Source organism: Ciconia boyciana, chromosome 8 (assembly GCF_034638445.1).
Source record: "Ciconia boyciana chromosome 8, ASM3463844v1, whole genome shotgun sequence".
Classification (NCBI taxonomy): domain Eukaryota; kingdom Metazoa; phylum Chordata; class Aves; order Ciconiiformes; family Ciconiidae; genus Ciconia; species Ciconia boyciana.
Window position 1 is genome coordinate 46,559,202 of NC_132941.1, and position 20,595 is coordinate 46,579,796.

Here is a 20,595-nt window from a genome sequence, read left to right on the forward strand (position 1 = left end):
GGAAAGGAAAAGCCTCATTCAGGGCTCCCAGACACTAGTGGAAATGTTCCTCCTGTCTTTAGCAGGCACTGGATCAACCCCAACATGAGGTTTACCCTTGTAATGGGCTCCTTGCCAAGACAGGAGACTCCTCCACAACTTGAGAACAGGCTTGTGTGCCAACAGAGCACTGAATTTCTAGAGTTCAGATTGCTGCTCCAAGTGAGGAATCACTGTTTTTTCTTCTCCTGCTTTCCCAGTATAGCATGATGTAGCCACTCAGGTGGAGCTCACCACAAGAGTTTTAGTCTTGCTTCTGCTTGGAAAGGGAAACTATTTATAGAAAAGGGGAGGAGAGTGAGTCAAAGACTTGAGGATTCCTTTGCAGTGTGCTTAATCATCAAATACATCTCTCCTATTTGCAACCAGCTCACTTAGTTGCCCCCATCCCGATATTTTAGCTGTTTGTTTCTTTGGTACCCTCCATCTGCATGTCTCGCTAGCCTGCCGGGAGTCAGGGAAGGTTACTGCTGACTAAACTGTTTTGAAAAATCCTATTTTGAAAATAGTCCACTTCTGCTTACACCGGTTCAATTCCAAGTACTAGCTAGGTTTGGACTTTGTTGTCTGCCATATTACATAGCCAAACACTTTCATGGCACTGTCAGGAGTAACAAATTATACTTTTAGCAGCCAGAAATCTCTCTGTGCCAGGGCTGTCCCCTCTGTGCTGGAACAGTAGCAGAGGACCCACAGCCACTGCTGGGTCCTTACATTTGGTGAGCAGTTTCAGCGTGGCTGTGTTTTTGTGGAAGAACCCCAGCTACTTTGGCGGAGATACTCACAAGTAGCATTGCTCCTGTGCACTACTGCTCACAGTTCAGGTTTAGTGTTACATATAGGTCCCTCTTCCTTCCTCCATGGAGGCTGACTGGCAGAATCTATAACCCACCCTTCAGGGCTGAGAGGAGTTTTTTCCTCAGCCTCTGCTGATAGCTAAGGGACTAGAGAGGCATGCCATCAGGGTAGTTACCTTCCGATCTCGGATTTGCATGACCAAAAGCATATGGGATGGCTTTTATCACTGTTGCATTTTGTCCTGTGGAACGACGTTACTGTCAAAGCCTGCTTTATTTTGACTTCTCTACAATTCAAAAGAAGAGCAGATGAGCCAGGAAGAAGCAAATATCTTTGTTTAAGTGAAAATAATTAGGAGCTGGCTAGCAAGATCACCAAAAGCAACCAGCTGTTTTCAGTTGAACGGATCTGTCTGCAAGTTTCACAAGTCAGAGGCTCCTTCCCCGAGCAAGCTTCTGCAGTGACTAAAGATGGACTTGAACCAAACCTCTGCCTCTACCAGCTCCTGCCCTTTTGAAGTGAAGATCCAAATCCAGGTCTCTTATTAACCTTGAATGAGCAGGGCTTCCCCACCCCCTAACCCTCACTGCGCCTTGAAGTTCAGATGTGGACTCTGTGTCCATTTTACATCCTTAGGACACAACGCTGGCCAACGCACCTTTGATTTTGGAGGCAGAAAGGTCTTGAGTGGGGGAGGCTTTTTACAAGTGACCTACGGGTTCTGTTTCCACTGGATGCCTATAGGATCTAGGCACCTGTGGAAAGAGCAATGCCACATCTCCCTTTGCCTCAACTCTGCCTGCAGTTCCTCCGTGCAGATAAACATTGTCCCGCCTGGCACAGAAGGTGGCAGAGGACACATTTCCATAAACTTCTGCATGGGAAGGGGTTTTTTTGTGAAAACACAGTTGCGGGCCAGGTCGCTGTGCAGAAGCGCTGCTGCCGGGAGCCCGGAAAGGCAGCGGCGGCAGAGCGGGTGAGGGACCCGGGGCGGGGGGCGGCGGGGGAGGACCCGGCCGGCTGCGGGGGAGCGGGGCGGCAGGGGCGCCCGCTCCCGGCGGTGCTCGGGCGGCGGCCCCCCCCAACCGCTCGCTGAGCCCCCGCTCCCGGTGCCCGAGCCCCGGGCGCTGCCGCGGCCCCTACCGCGGTGCCGACGGCGCGGGGGGGGCCCGGACCCTGCTCCGCGGCGCGAAGGGGCGGGCGGCAGCCCGAGGCGGAGGCCGGGGTCCCGCAGGCGGCCGAGGGGGGCTGCCCCGTCCCGGCCGGGAAGAGGCTGCCGGGGCTGGGTGCCGGGGGCAGAGCGCCGGCCGCTGCGCGCCCGCGGTGCCGCTTACCTGGGGCTGGGGCCGTGGCCAGCAGGGCGGCCAGCGCCGTGGCCAGGAGGCGCATGGCCCGCGGGGCGCCGGGTCCCGTCCCTTCCCTCTCTGCCGAGCTTCCTCCCTCCTCTCCTCCCCGGCCTCTCGCCTCCTCCCCGCCCGGTCCTCCCTTCTCCCCTTGCCTTTCATCTCCTCCCCTTTCTCCTCCTTTTTTTCCGCTTTCTTCCTTCCCTCCCTACTTTTCTGCTCTTCCCACCGTCCTGCCCCCTATTCAACTCTCCTCCTCTTTTTCTCGCCTTCTTTCCCTTTCTTTTCTCCCTATCGAGCTCAGGCCTGTGGGGTGGCACTAGGGCTAGATAGGGCTGCTCCATCTGCAGTCTCTGTGATCCCCCCTGTGCACACACCCCCTGCCCAAAGGACACGGATCTGTGCAGACGGTAAGCGGAAAGCTCCCCTCTCTGAGCACAGAAAGCCTCTTTGCCAGCGGGTGAGGGCCTGGCAGCTAGGGGTTGTGGGGCAGGGTGGTGGGACGGGGAAGGCTGCTTTATGCATCCTCTCTGGTTTCCTGGAGGTGTTTGAAATTTTGCAGGCCCTCATGCCTATTCCCCTCAGCCCGCTCCGTGGACCTCCACCAAACAGGACCACCGTTTCCAGGCAGTTCTAGTTAACGGCTGTCTCCCTTTCTGTGGGCCCTGCTGGAGGCAGCCTGGGGACAAGGAGGTCTGGCAGGCAGGAGTGGCCCTTCAGCAGGCATGGGGATGGGTGCTGTAGGCTGCTTGGACAGCTGTGCTAGGACATCACACACGGTGCTCTGGTGTTGGGAGGATTTTGCCCTCTGCTGTGGCAGCACAAATACTGACCACTGACATTCACCCTCTCTCTAAAAAAGTCCTAAATTAATTGATATAGCAGCTTAAGGTGCATCACCCTAAGGTTACTGTGCTTGTTTTGCCAAATGGTACTATACTTCTAGACCAGAAAGGACAAGGGAAGTTGGCACCCGGCAGTCTAGTTCCTGCACTTCCCCTTTGCTCCTCTTGAAAGTGTTTATCATTTGAAAGCCCACAAATCTCCAGAGACATGGGCTTAATCCTTCTACCAGCAGGTATGATGGATTATGCCTGATCTTAGTATTCACGTTGCATGAAGTGTGGATGATACAAACGCTTTGGCATTCCTGCTTCCCTGGATAGGGCAATTAGTACCGATTTAGCTGCTCCACCCCTCTCCTAGTAATCACTTAGGCAGGATAATACATGTCTGCTTTTAAGCATCACAGAAAATTCATGTGCTTCGTCTGATCCTTATGAGGCTGAACACTGCCTTTAATATCGTGCAATTCATTTGCTTCAGGGACAGACTTTTGTGTCCATACAGCAAACACTCCTTGCAAGAGAATGACAGGTCTGGATTATGCACAGAACAATCAGCAGACCTGAGGAAACAGAGGGAGTTGTTAAAAGTTGTACTGCCTGAGGAGCTAATTAAGATTTGTAGATTCTACATAGCAAAGGGAAATCCCATGAAAGAGATAAACTAATTCAAAAAGAAACAGACAATTTCACAAAAAACTGTACCAGCAATTATTTAATTTGATGGTCCTGATGGAAGCTCCAGCTCAGAAAGTTCTTGGACTGCTGATTGAGAGGGAAATCAGGGATGACTGATTTTACATACTCTTTTCCAAAGCCTTTGCTTCTTGCCATTGTTGGAGAAAAAGTATTAGGCTGGATGGACATTTTAGACCTTCTAATATAATTCTGCTAGGCTCAGTCATGTCTCACACTGTGTCTCTCATAAATTCCTTCAGTCTACTAATCTTTTAATGGTGTGTACAAAATACTGATGTAAAGATATAAATAAGGACTGCCTAAGCTCTCATGTGAGTGCCTGGACCCTACAGAGCTTAAAGATGCACTATGAGAATCAGTATCAATGTTTGTCATTGTTTGTCAACCATCCCAGTTACCAATGGCACTAACAGTTCCTTTAATTGCATCAAGAAGCCTAATGAGCTTTGGGACAGAGCTAGATCGATCAGTTGGTGAGAAGGCTTCATATGATGTATTTGTCTGTGATAGAAGATAGAAGAAGAAGAGTCAGAGGCCCATCTGGGCTTCTCCAGTCTCATGTGCCTGCCAGTTTACTGAAAACATATTCTTTCTGTTTTGAAGCTTGTGATCTCTGTACCTTTGACAGTTCCATGTGTGTTATGGGTTCTCTCTTTTGTGTACAATTATTTAGCTCATTTCTCCCCCAGTGAAAGATCTTCATTAACATTAAGAACATGAAAAGTGCTCCTTATTCTTAAAGGGACATTTCTTTTAAATTTCAGAATGTACTTTTAAAAAGTGGTTTAGGCTGAAAGTAAATAAGCTCAGGTGATGCTGCCCTTTTAGGTTTTTTACCGAGGGAGAGCTTTTCTTTGCACAGCTAGGAACAGGACCGATAAGCTTATATGCACGGGTCTCTCTCTTGCCACTAACATGTACCACCAGCAGCATTCGTTAGGCAACCTAGCACCTAACATACCTAAATAAATCTACATTTTGCCAATCTCTTGGGATATACTCATGGTCCAGACAGCACTACTCAGGTTAGTGAGCTGTGGAGAAACATAAGCTGCTGAACTCCCATCTTCTTGGATTTGCTGCTGACTTGTTGGATGATTTTACACAAATCAGTTCCAACCTGTGGGCTGCAGCTGGGTGATCTGTAACCTTCCTTTGTGCCTGGATTGGAAGGGTTTGCTAATGGAATTGGGGCAACCTGCATGAAAGGTTGCAATTGTGTTGTTTGCATTATTTCGCTGTTAAAATATTTCATCCCTTCAACCCATTTGTAGCAGCTGAGATGCTTCTGCTTTTGTAAAATGTTTTTTCAAGCTTGTTGGTGCCTCTTACCTGATACCATCACAGTTTACCCATGCACCAGAAATCCCAGAGGCCAAATGAACATGCAGTACAATTCCCTTTTTCTCTTTCACCCACAGGCCAGGCACACAGCTCTGTAAACCAGCGCACCTCCCTTAGCTTCTCTGGAAGTGTGCTGATGCATGTGAGCGGAGCCTCTGACCCGCAGGATATGGCTTTCTCAGCTTTGGCAGCACCGACGTGGCCTCATTTCCTGCTGGAACGGGTCTGCTCTGACGCGGAAAGTGCCTACTCAGCACTCCAGTGCAGCTGACACAGCTCAGACTGCCTTTTCGCACAGAGCTTGGAGCCCCTCGCTCCCTGGGGCAGTGTTATTGAAATCATCAGCCTCAGTCACTCTGGGTGAGACCTGCTGTGTAAATCCCCTTTGCCTCCTTGCAAAGTCACATCTATCAGGAGAGGTAATCACAGCCTCTTTGCTTTTGCTCTCCTGTCCTCCCTCCCTGGCTGCTATTCTTAACCTGCTTTCTTCTACTGAAGGGCCTTACTAACGTCCCCAAATCTGTCTCTGAAAACTCCTGCAGGATTCCTGTGAGCAGAATTGTGGCTTGCCCTTGCAGTATTGCAGCGCAGCAGAGGGATACGGTAGCATCCACTGCAACTCACACAGGGTTGCTTTGGCTGTGCTCTAGCACTGGGAGAAATGTCTCTGCGAGGCCGCAACTCTCACTCTGTGTAGATGGACTGGGCTGGGCTGATTGCCTGCTTTCTTACCTGATACATCGTTAAGGAGAGTCATGCTTGTTTTGAGTGATGTATGTGAGTTTGCTACCCACCTGCAGCAATAAACTGTCTCTCTGAACTTGTCTTCTTTACCTGGACTGATCAGGGCAGCTACAGCTTATTGTCCTCCCACACCTCATCCAGGCAGCGTGCAAAGATGCTACCTGCCTGCCTGAACCTTGTCATGGAGACATGAGTTATGGCCAGGTCTTCTTCAGAATCCAGCAGCTGGTAGCTCCCATGGCCCAAGGAATCCTAATTACAAATGAATGTTCAGTGATGGATAAAATCCAAACTGATTCAGTGTTGCCAAGCATGGAGGGAGTTTGGATCTGTATCCAAACTTTCCCATCCCTTTAATGGGCCAAATTAACTTTGAGCTGTAACAGTCCAGAGCTTCTGAATAACACAGTTTAGGATTAAAAACTCTACCTTGGTATTTTTCCATGGCTATTTTGTGGACTGGTGTGTGGGAAATACTGTTTTATGGATCCAGCTCCATGTCAACAGGACAGACACTACATACAGACTTCCAAGATGTAAGCATCATGCTTTTTAGGTCTCTGGATGTTAAGCAATGCTTACACTGTGTTTGGAGCTTTGATGCTGGTTTACTTTTTGCCATTTATTTCTGACTGATTGGCAAGTTGCTAGATAGGGTGATGTTACTGAAGTTTTCCTTTCCCCGGTGTAAGGTGTCCTTCCTCTGTTATTTTTTCCTTTTTCTTTCAGGGTTATGAATGATACTGATGTATCTGGATAGGATCTAATCTTTTGTGTGGTGCAACCATGCTTTCCTGGATACATTAAATCCTTCGTATTGATGCTATCACATGTATTCTTCCATTTTCTTTTTCTTCAAATGAGAGCACATTTTTTAGTTCAGGAAAGTTGCTTTTGTTACCACTTTTATGATAATGTTTGGGACTGCATAAAAGCACAGGGGATTTATTATGTTTTTCTTAGCTCTTACTTCAAGTTTGATCATTCCATTTTGCAGGGCACTGCTAATCCTGAAAAAATGAGATTTGTGGATGTTTTGCAAGAGTGTTTAGAGCCTCTGTCATATGTACTTTCTGCATCCTTAGGTGTGTGCAAGAGTTGAAACCTGATTAAGTCTTACTGTGTATCGTCATGCACAAAGACATAGTCTCAGCTTCATATAATGGTACACAGCACTATCATTTGAGGACCATTAAAAAGTCCACTGCAGTTCCAGTTCTGTTCTCCAAAGATATTAAAATGTCGCTTTTAGCTGTCCTTATTTCTGGCAGTAGGTGAGCAAATGTCATGCTAAGATGGATTTCAAAGCCTTTTCAGTGCATTAATATGTTCTGGCTATGCATTCTCATTAGGCGCCTGTCCCAGTTAAAACATTACTGACAGTACTTTGCTCTGAGCTGCCCGCTGTGAGCCTGCTGATCCCCCTCTGCCCAGCTCAGAGAGGGCATCGACTCCAGACCGCACGGTCGATGAGAGTTGCCCTGACAATGCACCGTGCTATCCCCTGTTTTGGCTTGCCCCCCTCCTCAAATAAGTGTTGTGGCCAGGTTTGCGGAAGCACACACCTCTCCTGAAGACTGTGGGGGCATGGTTTATCTGTGAACTCTCCTGTCTCATGGAATTTGGTCTGTGCTTTCCACACAACTTGTGCTGGCACCATATTTAAAACTTTGTGTCCATAATTGGTCTCTGGATCTTCAGTCTAAGAGACGTCCCACTGCCTCTTTGTCAACAGGATATATAAGAATGACTCTAGTAGGAAAGAGCAATGATCCATCTAGCTCAGTGCCCTCTTTCTGTCTGTGGCTGATACCAAATACTTAAAGAAGTGTAGTATGGGCAGGGCACACACACAATACTGTGTTCCCAGGAGACTTTTTCGGGTTCATATGGTTTGCAGCACTCGCTGTCTCAGCAAGACAGTGTGTCTCAGACCCTCACTGATCGGACCCAACAACACTGTGTGCTCCTTTGTCACTTTGTTCTGGGCTGAAGAGACAGAATTTTGCCAGCGTATCCCTCCTCCCTGGTCAGGGTGGCTCCGTGGCTGCCACGGTACTGGATGTGGCCCTGATAGGAATAAAGCCTGGTGGTTACAGAGGGAAGACTTTCTAAGGTGAAGCAGATCATGAAAGAATCACTGAACCTGCATGGGGACACTCAAACAGTCACTGCTGTCAACTGGAGCTACATGGCTCATGAAAAGTCAAAAGCAGTGAACTAATATCAGAAAGTATAAGGTACTTGTCTAGCAATTGTCTGGTTAAGTTTGGATTTATTGTCTTAAGCTTTCAAACATTTCTTCAACAAATTCCCAAATTAGCAAATTTAGCCTGGATGCATCTTAAGAATAAAGGCTTCCACATAAATTCCTTAAGCCTACCTGCTTCTGCTCAGGCCAGAAATACCACAAGAAATGCACCCCTTGCCTGCACCTGGTATTTCTGATCTGCCCTTACCCAGCCACATGGATTGAGAAGAAAGATGGAGGTAGCGTCCAAGCAGAGAAATGAATGGTTGTGGAATGCAGGGTTTTGGATGAAGGTGGATTAAGGCGAAGAGGCAGATGAGATATGAACCAAAACTGCTCCTAACTGATATTACATGGTTTTTTCCCAATTCCTACCTGCAGAGCTACGATACATGTAGAACCTGCCTTTTCCAGGAAATCTGTTTGGAAAATTGACTGTGAAGCTCATACTAATTCTGTTGTCTAACAAGTGGAACAAAATTACTATGTGCACTTTAGAAATTGCTAAGTCACCTTTGGAAAGAGATGAAGTTCATGGCTGGAAAGCAACTACAAACTTTAAAGAACATATGCATCAACTGGAGAGACCCTATAGGAGAGCCCAGCAAGGAAGATCACAGCTCTACAAAACATGGCCTGTGAGGAAACACTGAAAAGCTGGGATTGCTCAGTGAGGCCTGGGAAGCATAACAAGTCTCCAGGTATTATAAGGCTCTTGCAAAGAGAGGGAATAAACAACCATCCATGTCCACTGACAGTAGAATGGGAAACTGCGGATCTAAATTGCAGGAAATGAGATTAGATATTAGAAAATGCTTTCTAACCATGAGGTTAGTTAAGGGCTGGAATAGGGAGGTGAGGGGCCCTCATTATGAGAGGTTTTTAAATATAGATTAGACAAATATTTGACAAAAATAGTCTAACTATACGTGGTCAGCTTTTCAGGATGTTAGACTAAATGAGGTCTGAACAGCTCTTCTAGCCTTGTTTTCTTTAATACTCTTTTATGCTCTCTGTATGTTGTCTCCCTTAGTAGAAATACTAAATCCTTGAACATACCACGGAAAGGACATTTAAGCTTTTCACATCCCAAGGAGTAACAACATTTTTTCTCTGACCGACTTTGTCCTACTCGGACATAGATAGCATCTTGCCCTCTTATCTCCATTTTCCGACATGTCCCCCAAGACTTTCTTCTGTTTCGGTTTTTCTTAGGTTTGGATAACAAATCCTGCATCTCTGTGTCTTGCATGTTTTAAAAACATTCCAGGCTGGAAACAAAGTACCCACACACATACCCAGAGCGCAGAGTTTGTTGTCAGAAAAGCAGGGAATCCTTCCCTAACCTCAGGAATGTCCCTGGAAGACGTGCTTGCCTTTTTCTCTGTTGTCAGGAATGATGTTGCCACACTTTGGCAGCCGCTAACTTTAAAACAGATTCTTTAAACTTAAAAACAGAAGTAAAAACCTACTGTTTCTTAAGGAATTCTCTCAGTAAAGGTCTTTACCAGAGACAGTTTAGTAGTAAGCTCCAGTCAAATTTTGTATGTTATATAGGGTTGAGTAGTGGTTGAACTTGGACCTCTGAGCTTCAGGAGGAGTTATGGATGAGACAAGTGGTTACATTTCCTGCTGAGCAGTGAAATAATGAACAAATATCCATCCAAATATCCAGCAGGTCTATGAACTGCTTAAAAAGTTACCTCACTTGTGTTTCTAAGATGATGTCTCTGAAGAATTTTTGGCACAGCTTTGAATAAACAAAATATTTTACTTTCATGTCCTTCAAATATTGAATATTTTAGGATATATTCTCTTTCATGTTGTAAATGAGGATGTGTGGTATCTGCCTTTAAATGAAAAATAGGCTAATACTGTAGCAAGTTAAAGGCATATCCTTTGCATAGCTGTCAGATGCCGAATATTGTGTGTTCTTCATCTTCTTTCCTTTAAAGGTAAAAATAAGGAGCAAAAGGCATGCTTTATCTGTTCTTTTTTAAAGTACAGAAGTTCAGGTGCCATTTGTTAAATGAGTCTTTGCAGAGAATATGAGAGAAGCCACATCTTGCATACTGTACATACCGTATGCTTGGATGCATCCTTTAACCAAACATAGACATTTTTCTTAGCAGTGTTGTGGCCACATGGATAAGATTTAGGGTTGTCATATCACGAAACTAGCTTGTATTTCTTCTCTCTGAAAAGAAACCTTGTATAAACTCTCAAATTTGCACTACTTATTTAAAAAAAAAAATCAGATCTTTTTTTCCTGCATTCCTCTCCTTACATGAGAAGGCAATAGACAAAGTTCCTCGTGTGTCTCCTAAAGCAGGAAGAAGATCACTGCGTCAACAGCAGACCTTAGAAAGGCACCAAATTATTTGCACTGTTTGATGGAAGAAGGAAGGTCCTGACCCATAAAAATTAGTGATTTTAATGTGGCGAAGTAGCAGCCAGATCCCTTTTGGCTGTGTCCCGTCTGATTTGCTGGCTCCATGGCTATGTGGAACAATAGTCTGTGCAGGGCAGCAGGGACGTGGGCAGAATTACAAGTGAGCATCTGTGAAATTCCTCTGTGCAAGTACAAAAAGGGTTTTTCCTCTGCACTTTCTAAATGACAGAAAACCTGTATGAATGATTGTCTGTGACTCGGGCAAGACAGCTTTGAACTCAGGATTGTCCCCTGGAAACATGACAAATGATTTTTCCCACTTATGAAGGTATTAAAAGTTTATTGTGTTGATTTTAAGTCAGTTGTTGGCAAAGCTCCTTGTTTTTTTTTCAAATGGATGACTAATATTTGCTCAGTTTGAAAAAAAAAAAAAAACTGGTGGAGAGCCTATGCATAGAACATTTCTACTCTGAAAGTTAAAGTCTGACAAAAGTTATTAATAGTAGGAGTGGAGGGTTATGATGGGGAGTGGTGATGGAGAGTGCCAATAAGCAGTGGCTGAGTGCAATGGCAGAGGCGGTATGGCAATGTGAACTTTAAAATGTGAAATTTTAAAAAGGTCAGATATGAAAAACTTTGGGAAAATTGCCAGCAAAGGTTACAACAGCAATGCTGAGAGCAGCAGCAGAGTTGACACAAGTCAATTTATATGTACAGGCCAATTATCCACGGCTTCGTGTCTCTGCTGAATCTCAGTAGTTGCAGCAGGATGGGGGCTTTTCCTGCCACTTTGGGATTTGTTGGACAGCAGTTAGGAAAGAAGGGTGTCATTTACTGATTTGCCACCATGGTCATTTACTATATCCTTGAGAAGAAGGTCCATGACAATGCTTCATCCACTTTTTTGGGGGGGATCTGGAAGGAGAAAATGGAAGTTGGGGTGTCAGAGGGTGAAATTTGTAATACCGAGATCAGTGCATCACTTTTAGGTGAAGCATTCAGGCTCTCCAAAATAATCATTCCGTGGTCAGGGGAAAGATCACTCCATAGGCATAGTCAATACCTCTCTGTTGCATTTTATGGATCTGTGGGATTGTATTTAGAAAAGCAATGCTGTTACCTGGAGCAGCAATTTTATCAAAATGTATGTTGTCCACAGCAGATGTTGAGGAAAGGCCTTCCAGTTGGGAGCGTTATTGCTGAAGGGTGTAAACTGGATTGTCCCACACTTGGGGTTGACTTCACCAGGCTGATGGAGGACCTCAAAGGTTTGTGTGTGCCTGAGTGGCTATGCAGAGACACAAATAGAAAATGGGAGGACTCACCTCCTTCTCTGGGACTCACAACAGACATCATGCTGATCTTTTAGGGAAGTCTGTATCTGAACCTAGGTAAACTCTAACATTAAATAGGATAGCTGGGTGAAAGCATCTAAATTGTGCCTGAATGGCACATGAGGTATATTAGTACCTTGTTGAATGTCTGCTGGTGATTCTGCTCTTGAAGTCTGATTTATTATTTTTTTTATACAGACTCCTCTCTGACTGTCAGTGCAAAAGCAGTCAACAATTTGACTGAAAAGAAAAGCTAGCCATGCAGTAAATGACCACAGTGCTAAATGACCATAATACGAGCCATGGCATATGCAAGTAATTTTCAAAAAGGAGTGTATTTGGACATTGCTCTAAAGAAAAAAGATGGTAGGGAAAACAGGGAAGCAGGATACTATCTTTTAAAAGTAATAACACACAATGCAGGCTCCAAAATGTTCCATAATTGTTTGTGGTATAGCCTCAGGGTAGGGAAATATTATCATTAAAAAGAAGTAATTTGAGTGAAGCTGGAGATCATAACATTCCACTTACCAGTTGCAAATGCATACCATCAAAACACCAGTTTCCGATAATACACAGAGACTTTCTCTGCTTCTTTTGATCTGTTAGCATGTAACAAATATACTTTCCTTCTCCAACACTGAACTTAGGAAAGTAAATAAAATCAAAACCATACTTAAAGCACTGACTCACAGAAAACATTATGCTTATATATATGTCTGAGGCATATGTTATATTAGTCATTATAATTAAAATAATACACACATCTGTTTTATGATGAAATTTGAGTAATGTGCCACTAACTACTAACATCTGTAGTTCTTTCTAGCTACGATATTTCAATTTTTAAATGCTGCATATTCTGTGGATTAATAAAATGTGCAAAAGCACACTTTAAATTTAAAAGCGGTAATACCCTGAGCCATACTTTGATTTTGCCTATATCAGCACGTGTTGTCAGGGACTTCCTGGCTTTCCATGAGTTGTCGTGTTTTGCCCCCTACAGCAACCAGAACAGATGTTCAACAACTGGACTGGTACTTCCTCCCTGTGTTCCCAGAGAAATGGGCCTAAGCTTGCCTCCTCTTTAGGGCAAGGGTAGCTTTCCTGGGGGCCTGTGTCTTGGAGTAATTGTGTCCTTTCAGCTCTGTTCAGAGCTTTTTAAGAGCTTCCTTACTTCCTGAAAGGTGTCCCTAAAGCTTTCTTTAGTTGTTTTGGTCACTCCTTCTCTGATGGGTGCTCTGTCTTGATCGGACTTATCATGTTAAAATCAGCAGTAAGATTTTTCTTCTTCACCGAGTCTTAGAAACTTGTCTTGTTTCCAGTTTGTTAACTGTCTGTACATCTAATTCTTGTAGTTCTTTAATGGGCTTTGCCTTTGACCTGTTTTATCCTCAGTGTAGTGCTAATACTGTTCCTGTCATTACACTGACTTGCGCATCAGAGACAAAATTAGTAAGCATCCCACAGCTGGCAGCCAAATCATGTTTTGTAGCCATGCTGTCCAGACTTCCCCAGAAGCAGCAGTGTTGGTGTTACCATCATTGATCTTGCCAGACCTTGCTTGCTATCTCCTCAAGAATTGTGACTCTTGCATTGTTTTAAACTCTGGGCATGGTTTTGGCTTGTGTGCCGAGTCACGTACTGATGTTTTGGACTCTGAGCTCCACAGGCAAGCCCTGTCTTGATTTCTTTACTTACAGTGTTTTTTATATACTATCATGGCCACAGTATCAGAGCAGCCTGCACTCTGTAAGCTTCAGTCGAGTCTGGGTGACTTCCTTTGCTTGGCAGATTCCAGATGTTTTGCCAGAGTTTATTTCTGGGTCTTTCATGAGCCCATCTCTGACTTCCATGTGCGTGTGTGTCTTAACACCAGTGAAAAACTATTCTCTTATCAGGGACCTGGTTAGTCAACTCCCATCCTCCCCAACTGCCTTTCTCCCCCCACCAGAAAAAAATGTTCATCTTTCAAGTCTTAGATCTGTTACAAACTCTTTTGGATTTTATACATTCCATTCCCCCTGCATTAACAAAACTTGTTCCATTTTTGCATGGAATGCAGTCCGCCTTAAGTTTCTGCAATCCATTTTCATTGTGAGCCTCTTGGCTGTCTTAATTGAAAACTATTAAAAACCTCAAGTGATTGAAATCCAACTTTTATCAGAAATAAATTGACTTTCTGCCCAGTATCCTTCTGATAGCATTCATTGTTTGTAGCTGTGGAAACTGTGCAGGTCTTCTCTAAGGGTTTTTTCACTAGAAGGGTGTTTACCCACTCCATTATTCATTCCTGCAGAATAGTTTGATTCTCCCCCAATACCGTACTTTGTCTTGAGATAACGCCAAGTCCGGGAGCCTGACAGACTGTAAATGTGATATCTGAATGTGTCAGCATTGCTCTGCATGAACCTCCATCAACTGAACGTTTCCTTCTACGCATCTCATACCAGCACTTTTTAAAGGCACAGCTCCACACATGCTGTGAACACTCCTTTTTCCGCAGGACATTTACCTTTCCACCCCTCTTTTCTATGCCCCACAATGGCATTGAGGAGGAGGAAAATTAAAAGAGCTTAATGCACCCTGCAGCCCAGGGCTGTGAATTCCTCCGAGCTGCTTGCAGAGTGTTAATGGACACTGTACAGACCAAAAGGGGACAGAGGGAATCTGTCCCAATAGTTTTTAAAGCTTCACCTCTGTTGCTAATGACACCTTTGAGAGCTAATGAAATAGTTTTCAGATATGGGTCTGGCCTCTGCTAATGCTCATGAGTGGGAGCATACGAGTAGTATTGCATACTCCAATGGGAAGTTTACTTGGGCAAAATTCCCACTGAGGTCAGCTGGGCTTTCTCCAGAGCAATCCTTGCCTAATAAATCCCTTAGTGGTAATAATTATTGAGTTTGGGGTTGTAGTTAAATATAGGAATATTTTAAAATAAAAAATACATGGGCTGTGCTCTCCTCCTGTCTGTGCTGTTCTTTCCTGCAGTAATTCCATCAAGTTACTCCCAGTCTTTATTGCTATATAGCTGCATGCAGAATCATGCATCCTATTACCACTTGAAATAACTCATGAAAAAGCCTCGGTTTTATACAGTTTATTTCAAATATGAATTTATGGCTTTAAACTAGTGAGCAGCATGGCATCTAATGAGTCCTGGAGTATCTTTAAATAAAAGACATTAAAATAAAATTAAGGAAAGTTCTTGTGTTCCCTAAATGAGGGTGTGATGGCAGAGTGGTTACAACATCTGGCTTTTTGCCCGAGGTCTAAGTTCCCTTGTTGTGCTAGCGATGAGTGTTTTCAAGACAGGTAGAGAACCAGATATTGCTGCTTTAAGGTTTTTCTTGGTCAGCTGAGCTGTAAATGGGTACCAGTCACTCCAGCTGGGGAGTCAGAAAGGCAGCTGCCTGTGATAAAAGCCTTTCTGTTCTCTTAAATGTGGTTTCCCATAGAGTTGGCATGTATTGGCTGTGCCAGTCTGATGGCCTGAACTGGCTTGTCTTAAATTGTGGCCATTTTCCTACTATTTCTGCTGGGAGATGTGTATTTCAAGTGTAAAAGATATGTCTTGTGAGCAGCAGAACTAATGAAGTCTGCTTCCCAACAGATTTGTGTTATGCGCTTGGTTGACTTACTAGCTAAATAAAGCTATGGTTATTATTGGTGTCAGGTAATCTATAGAGTGATCTAGAGAATGCCCCAGCGTTGGGAAAAGCTTCAAATGGGGCTTTGTGTCTTCTTAGGCACTAGGATCCACACTGTAGAGAGGACTAATAAGGTCTTTTTCTAACTGCTTGTCTTCATGAAATGGACAGGAATGGAACTGCCTTGGAGGCTTCTGCCCTTATGTCAAGTTCTGATAGAAACTGGCCAATCTGTTCAAAGGTTGGTGGGAGGAGGCTGCCTTGGCCTGAGCTCCAAAATTATCTGAAAGAAAAGATTCCCCAAATCCTAGCACTTTATGGTGGATCCATGCTGTCAAACATGAACTCTGAAAGGATCTGCCATAGGCAGATTACTACCAGGTGTACCAGGAAATACCCTGAGTTCAGTTGTTCCAGTGACCTGTTATGATGCTCTGAATCCACGCTGCAGTCGGGCTGCAGCCAGCAGTGTGTAGGGATTAGTCTACTTAAGCTGATTCTTCACTTTCAATTTAGGCAAAGTCTATATGACCCTGTCATGGTAAAGTAATTAACATTGCTTTAACACTGGATCTCTCCGCTTATGCCTTTTAACATCCACACAACTCAATTGCTTTGATTTTCTCTTGATTTCCCCCAACATGAAAGAGGCTGATTTTCACCCTCACCATGAAGTTGCATTGACTTCTTTAATGCCATTGCATTAGCATCAATTGGCAGTGTCCAGAAGGACTAAAAGGCATAATCCCTTTTTAGGTTTTCCTCCAGAATGAAACAGAGAAGAAATTCCCAGCTAACAGGCCACAATCAGGTACTACTGTTAGATACTAGGATTTTCCCAGGAAACTGCAGTATGAAAAATAGGAACTTTAGGAACTGTGAGGAGAGTTAAATCCATGTATACTATAAATTTCTGTAGTATGTAGAAATTCTGCAAATAAATATGTAAATATCTCTCTTTCTCAATGAATTCTTAGAGTTCTTACCCAAGTCAGAGAAAGCATCCTATTCTCCAGAGTCCTTAAGCGTGTACTTAACTCACAGAAGAAGGGATTTTTAAGGAGAATTTCTGTAGAGCCCTGTGTACTTCCTATCAGCCGCTTCCATGTGGGAATCAAGCCATTTATGTATACAGTTCCTGACTCTGGGACAATTAAAATCTCAGCTATAGTGTTATATTAACACAGAATTCGGTGTGCCTAATGACATATTAAATCTTCCTAAATTATAGCTAAATTACAAAAAGGACTAATTTACCAAAACCAGTTAATAAATGTTTAGAAAAGGAAGCTAATTGAATTATCCCTTGTTTGTCAGAGACAGATAATCTCCTTGTGAGAAATCTCATTTTTTCTGAAGCATGATTAATTGGCCTGACGAGTCAGAGATTATGACAAATTACGCAGGAGGAGATAATAAATAAGTCAGTAGGAAGGCTTGGGAGCAGAGAACTAGCAGCTGTTATTTGGTTTGAGGCTTGGTACGACTTCTGGATTCACCCTGACCCTTGCGTGGTTTCCTTGCTCCTGCTGCAGACAAGCCATTCAGCAGTCACAGCCACCCTTTGCTGCTTTCCCCCACGTGCTCTAAGCCTCAGCCCAATTCAGATGAATAGTATCACCTCCCCAAGAAGGATGCCTGAAAAACCACATGCTTCTAGGCCAATGACTGGTTTCAACTTACTGAATAATCAAGGACATGAGATGAATTTTTTATTTTGCCTTAGTCATGGTGGAAAGGCATTTATGGCTCACACAGAAGGTCCAGTCACAGCTTCATCTTGTTCCCTTTAAACTCAATGGAGAAATTAAAATCAGTTGTAGCTGTGCTCGACTCTGAATGCAAACTGTGTCTAAGCCCTTCAATGTGGTGTACCTAAGGGACTACACTGCGCAAGTCTGCGCTCCTTTAGGAGAAGGCTTCATCATATGCACTGAGACTGCTCAATCTTAGTGCGTGTTGCCGGGCCATAGTGCTGTTGTGGCTCAAGCTCCAAGCTCCAACAATGAGCAGAGAAGAGCCAAGGGTGGGACGTGTGCGGGTGCACCAAGCTGCAGGCTGCTCCACCTGGGCACAGACCGGGGATGAGGCTGGTGCTGAGGTGCCAAATAAGGTCTTTTGCTCTTCCTCTCATGAGTACCTGATCTGAGTGTCTTTCAGCCTAATTCATGAAAAGCACAGGGCAAGGGTGTCAAAATTTGATCTTAATATTTGAACTCTGTGTACAATGTTGCCTGCTTTCATCATCTTTGCCTGCTTTCATCATCATGTTTGAAAAGCCTGGCAGGTGGTAAAGTTCATTGGTTTTGTCAATGTTATATCATGTGGGCTGGAGAATAATATTCCATTTGCACCCTCTTGTATGTGTAGATCACGCTATTTAACAGGAACTAGATTTGAGTTATTGTCTCATTAACATTACTTGGAAAATGTTATGAATTAGATCTAAATTATTTATTAATGTGCTGCATTGGTATCTGGATGATAGTACTCAGGGAATCCAATTGTAGGAATCATTTCCATGCAGGGGACGTGGGACTAAGGCAGTGATCTTGTTGAGTGAGTTTAAGAGAGGTCTCAATATAGCGGGGAGAAAGCGAACAGAGATGGGCAAATTCATTACTGTTGGCACTGACTAGTAGGTGATATACATGATACTTACATTTAAATGCCAGTGCATACTTTTCATTACTCTACACCTCTAACTCACCTCTGCCAGTGTCTAGTGGAAATCCTTTGCACTTGAGTTCCCAGCAATATGCAGTGGGCTTTTCCTGCACGACATCTTGGAGTAATTTTGAGAGGACATGCAGGTCTAGGCTTTTGCCCTTTGTAAGCCAGGAACTTCTTGGAGTTGGTGTGTGCCACAGGGAAGGAACTGCCTCTCCAGTAGCAAGCAGGCATGGGCCTGTTGTTTACTGAGCTTGTGTTCATAACCCTGAGAATTCAAAAGTCCATAAGCACATTCAAAATAATCCTAACTCTTACAGGTTTTTGGTTTTTTAAAGTTTGGGTTTTTAGTACTACTGATCTCCTGGTTTCTGAGCCTTTATGAAGTAGCAGAGATCAGAGCTTCTAACTGTTCTGTACAGCCTCAAGAGCAAGGTGTATTTTAAATTAAAGTGGGAGTTACCACAGCCACATGATTTGAAGACGTAGTGTCTCAAGTAGAGTATCAGATAGTGCAAAACTTCAAGTTAAATAATGAGTGTTGGCAGCACTCTGCTTTTTCTGTTGTTCCTGACTCTGCTAAAGCAGTGATTTGAGACGATTGTAAGTTCACGTATGCTGCCTTTTCCTGTGCAATCACTTTTTCCCCCTTCCCAACATCAGTTAGTTCTCTCTTATATTTAGTTCTCCTTTATATCATCAGTTTGCTTATCTGAAAAAGCAATTTCCCAGGCATCCCCAGCCAAGTCCCTGCGAACCTGCCACTGACCCCAGTCCCATACCAAACGCATCCAGTCAGCTCCTCACACCAGGACCCCCTGAGGCACCTCAGAGCCTCTCCAGCTCTGCTTTGGGCACTGCATCCCTTTGGCAGGAAGGAGCAGAAGCCTCCAGCAGGGACAGGCCCAAAGGAAACAGCTGGGTACCTGTAGCCTTTGAGACCTGAGGTCAGGGGCCCTGCCTCAGGACAAAAAGATGCCATTAGCCTTCCAAAGAGGGACCTGGGTTGGAATAGCAAGGTCCCAGAGCTGTTGGAGATAGCCTGTGTGTGAGGGGCAGATTCACCAACCAGCCTGCCCAGCCTTCACGGTTGCTTTGCCAGTTGCTGTTAGAACTGCTCATGCTGTGAATACGCAGCAGCCTTTTCTTCTAAGTAGCTGTTCTGTGTTTTGTATGCATTTCAAGGTGGCAACTCCTTTGAAGGGGTCCCTGCAGGAGCCCTTGTGGACTCACCACAGGTTTCTGTTGCTTCCCTGGTGTCACTCTAATGAGTTTAAATATCAAGCAGCTTAAAACATACAGGGCTTGTTCCCAAAAGGGATGAAGAGTTGGTGTTTTATATTCATTGGAGCATTTCAGCCAGTTTTAATCACAACAGAGTGTGTTTGCATCTGGTCCCAGCCCTGTGAGCCCTCCCTCAGTACTGTGGGGTAATTGAAGAATATGATTAAAGGTAATTATTTTAATTGCCCATTGACTCAGAAAGATTTCTGATAGCGCTGAGTAGAATCTGATCTGTAAAGGAAAGGCCTTGTGGATTGTCTGCATCAGGACAGACTGCCATCAGCAGTGGTGTGAGGGATGCAAATGAAACATCAGTAGCCTCCTCCTGCAAACACTGCATAGATTATGGGGGTAGGAACACATTTTTTAACTGAATGCAGAAGACAGAATGTGTGCACTGTGCCAGTTTGCCTGTGAAGCATTTGGGCTTGTTATTAGTCCACATGTCGTTCAGCCCCAGTGTAATGCCCCTGACTTTACTGAGGCTCCTACTTGATGCAGTTGTGAGTGAAAGCACAGGGTCTTTCTGGGGCTTAAAGCCTGAAATATGAGAATAGAGACCATATATATTCAATAAGGTGAAATACTTAACACCTAACCATTCCAAAACCAGCATTTTTGTTGGAGGCAGCAGTAAAGAAGAACGATGGTCTAATAATTAGGTCACCCACATTGAACTTGGAAAGCATTGTCTGTATTCTCTGCTCTGCTGATCCTGCATTGACCTTCGGCAGAGCACTTGGACTGCTCTATGTCTCATTTCCCCTCTCCGTAAAGAGTGGATGTGCCTTCTTAGAATTACGTGAATTGCTTTCATGCTGTGTTAGTAGTGACCATGCAAATTCACTGATGTAGTGACAAGCAGGGCAAAGGCCTTTGTGATTTTTTAATGTATAAATACGTAGTATCTATGGAATCAAACACTTCTGAATATGGAAGGAAAGTACAACAGAAGATATTAAATTCAACAGGACCACTTTTGGCTTAGTGACGCTAAGCAGAAGTTTGCTGTGGGGTGGTGGGGTCTTCTAGGAAAACACTGGCGCATGTTTGCAATGCTCTTAGACTTCATCTAGATGTTTGCTGTTAGCCCCTGTGGCAAAGAGGCTATGGGAGAAGATGGACTTCAGTCAGACCTAGGCTGGCTATTCTAATATTCCCTGTGTGTAATGAGTGCAATTTTCAGAAGTTTGAAGCCT

The 20,595-nt window shown here is 44.3% G+C and overlaps 2 protein-coding genes across 6 annotated transcripts in view; one reads left to right on the forward strand and one right to left on the reverse strand.

Moving 5' to 3' along the window:
- Window positions 1-2,316, reverse strand: part of LRRC18 (leucine rich repeat containing 18) — a 94,592-nt gene extending 92,276 nt beyond the window's left edge. For 2 of the 3 annotated variants that reach the window (XM_072870866.1, XM_072870867.1), the window contains exon 1: window positions 2,172-2,316. In XM_072870866.1, the coding sequence (XP_072726967.1) occupies window positions 2,172-2,226 (55 nt within the window). In that variant the 5' untranslated portion in view covers window positions 2,227-2,316. Of the gene's footprint in view, window positions 1-1,012; window positions 1,124-2,171 lie in introns of all 3 variants that reach the window. The other variant, XM_072870868.1, reaches the window with a different exon arrangement.
- A 162-nt stretch (window positions 2,317-2,478) lies between these two features.
- C8H10orf71 (chromosome 8 C10orf71 homolog) overlaps window positions 2,479-20,595 on the forward strand; it is a 99,930-nt gene continuing 81,813 nt past the window's right edge. The window contains exons 1-2 of one of the 3 annotated variants that reach the window (XM_072869984.1): window positions 2,479-2,590; window positions 5,146-5,428. The gene's annotated coding sequence lies outside the window, so the exon portion shown is untranslated. Of the gene's footprint in view, window positions 2,591-5,145; window positions 5,488-20,595 lie in introns of those variants that run through there. The other 2 variants (XM_072869988.1, XM_072869986.1) reach the window with 2 other exon arrangements.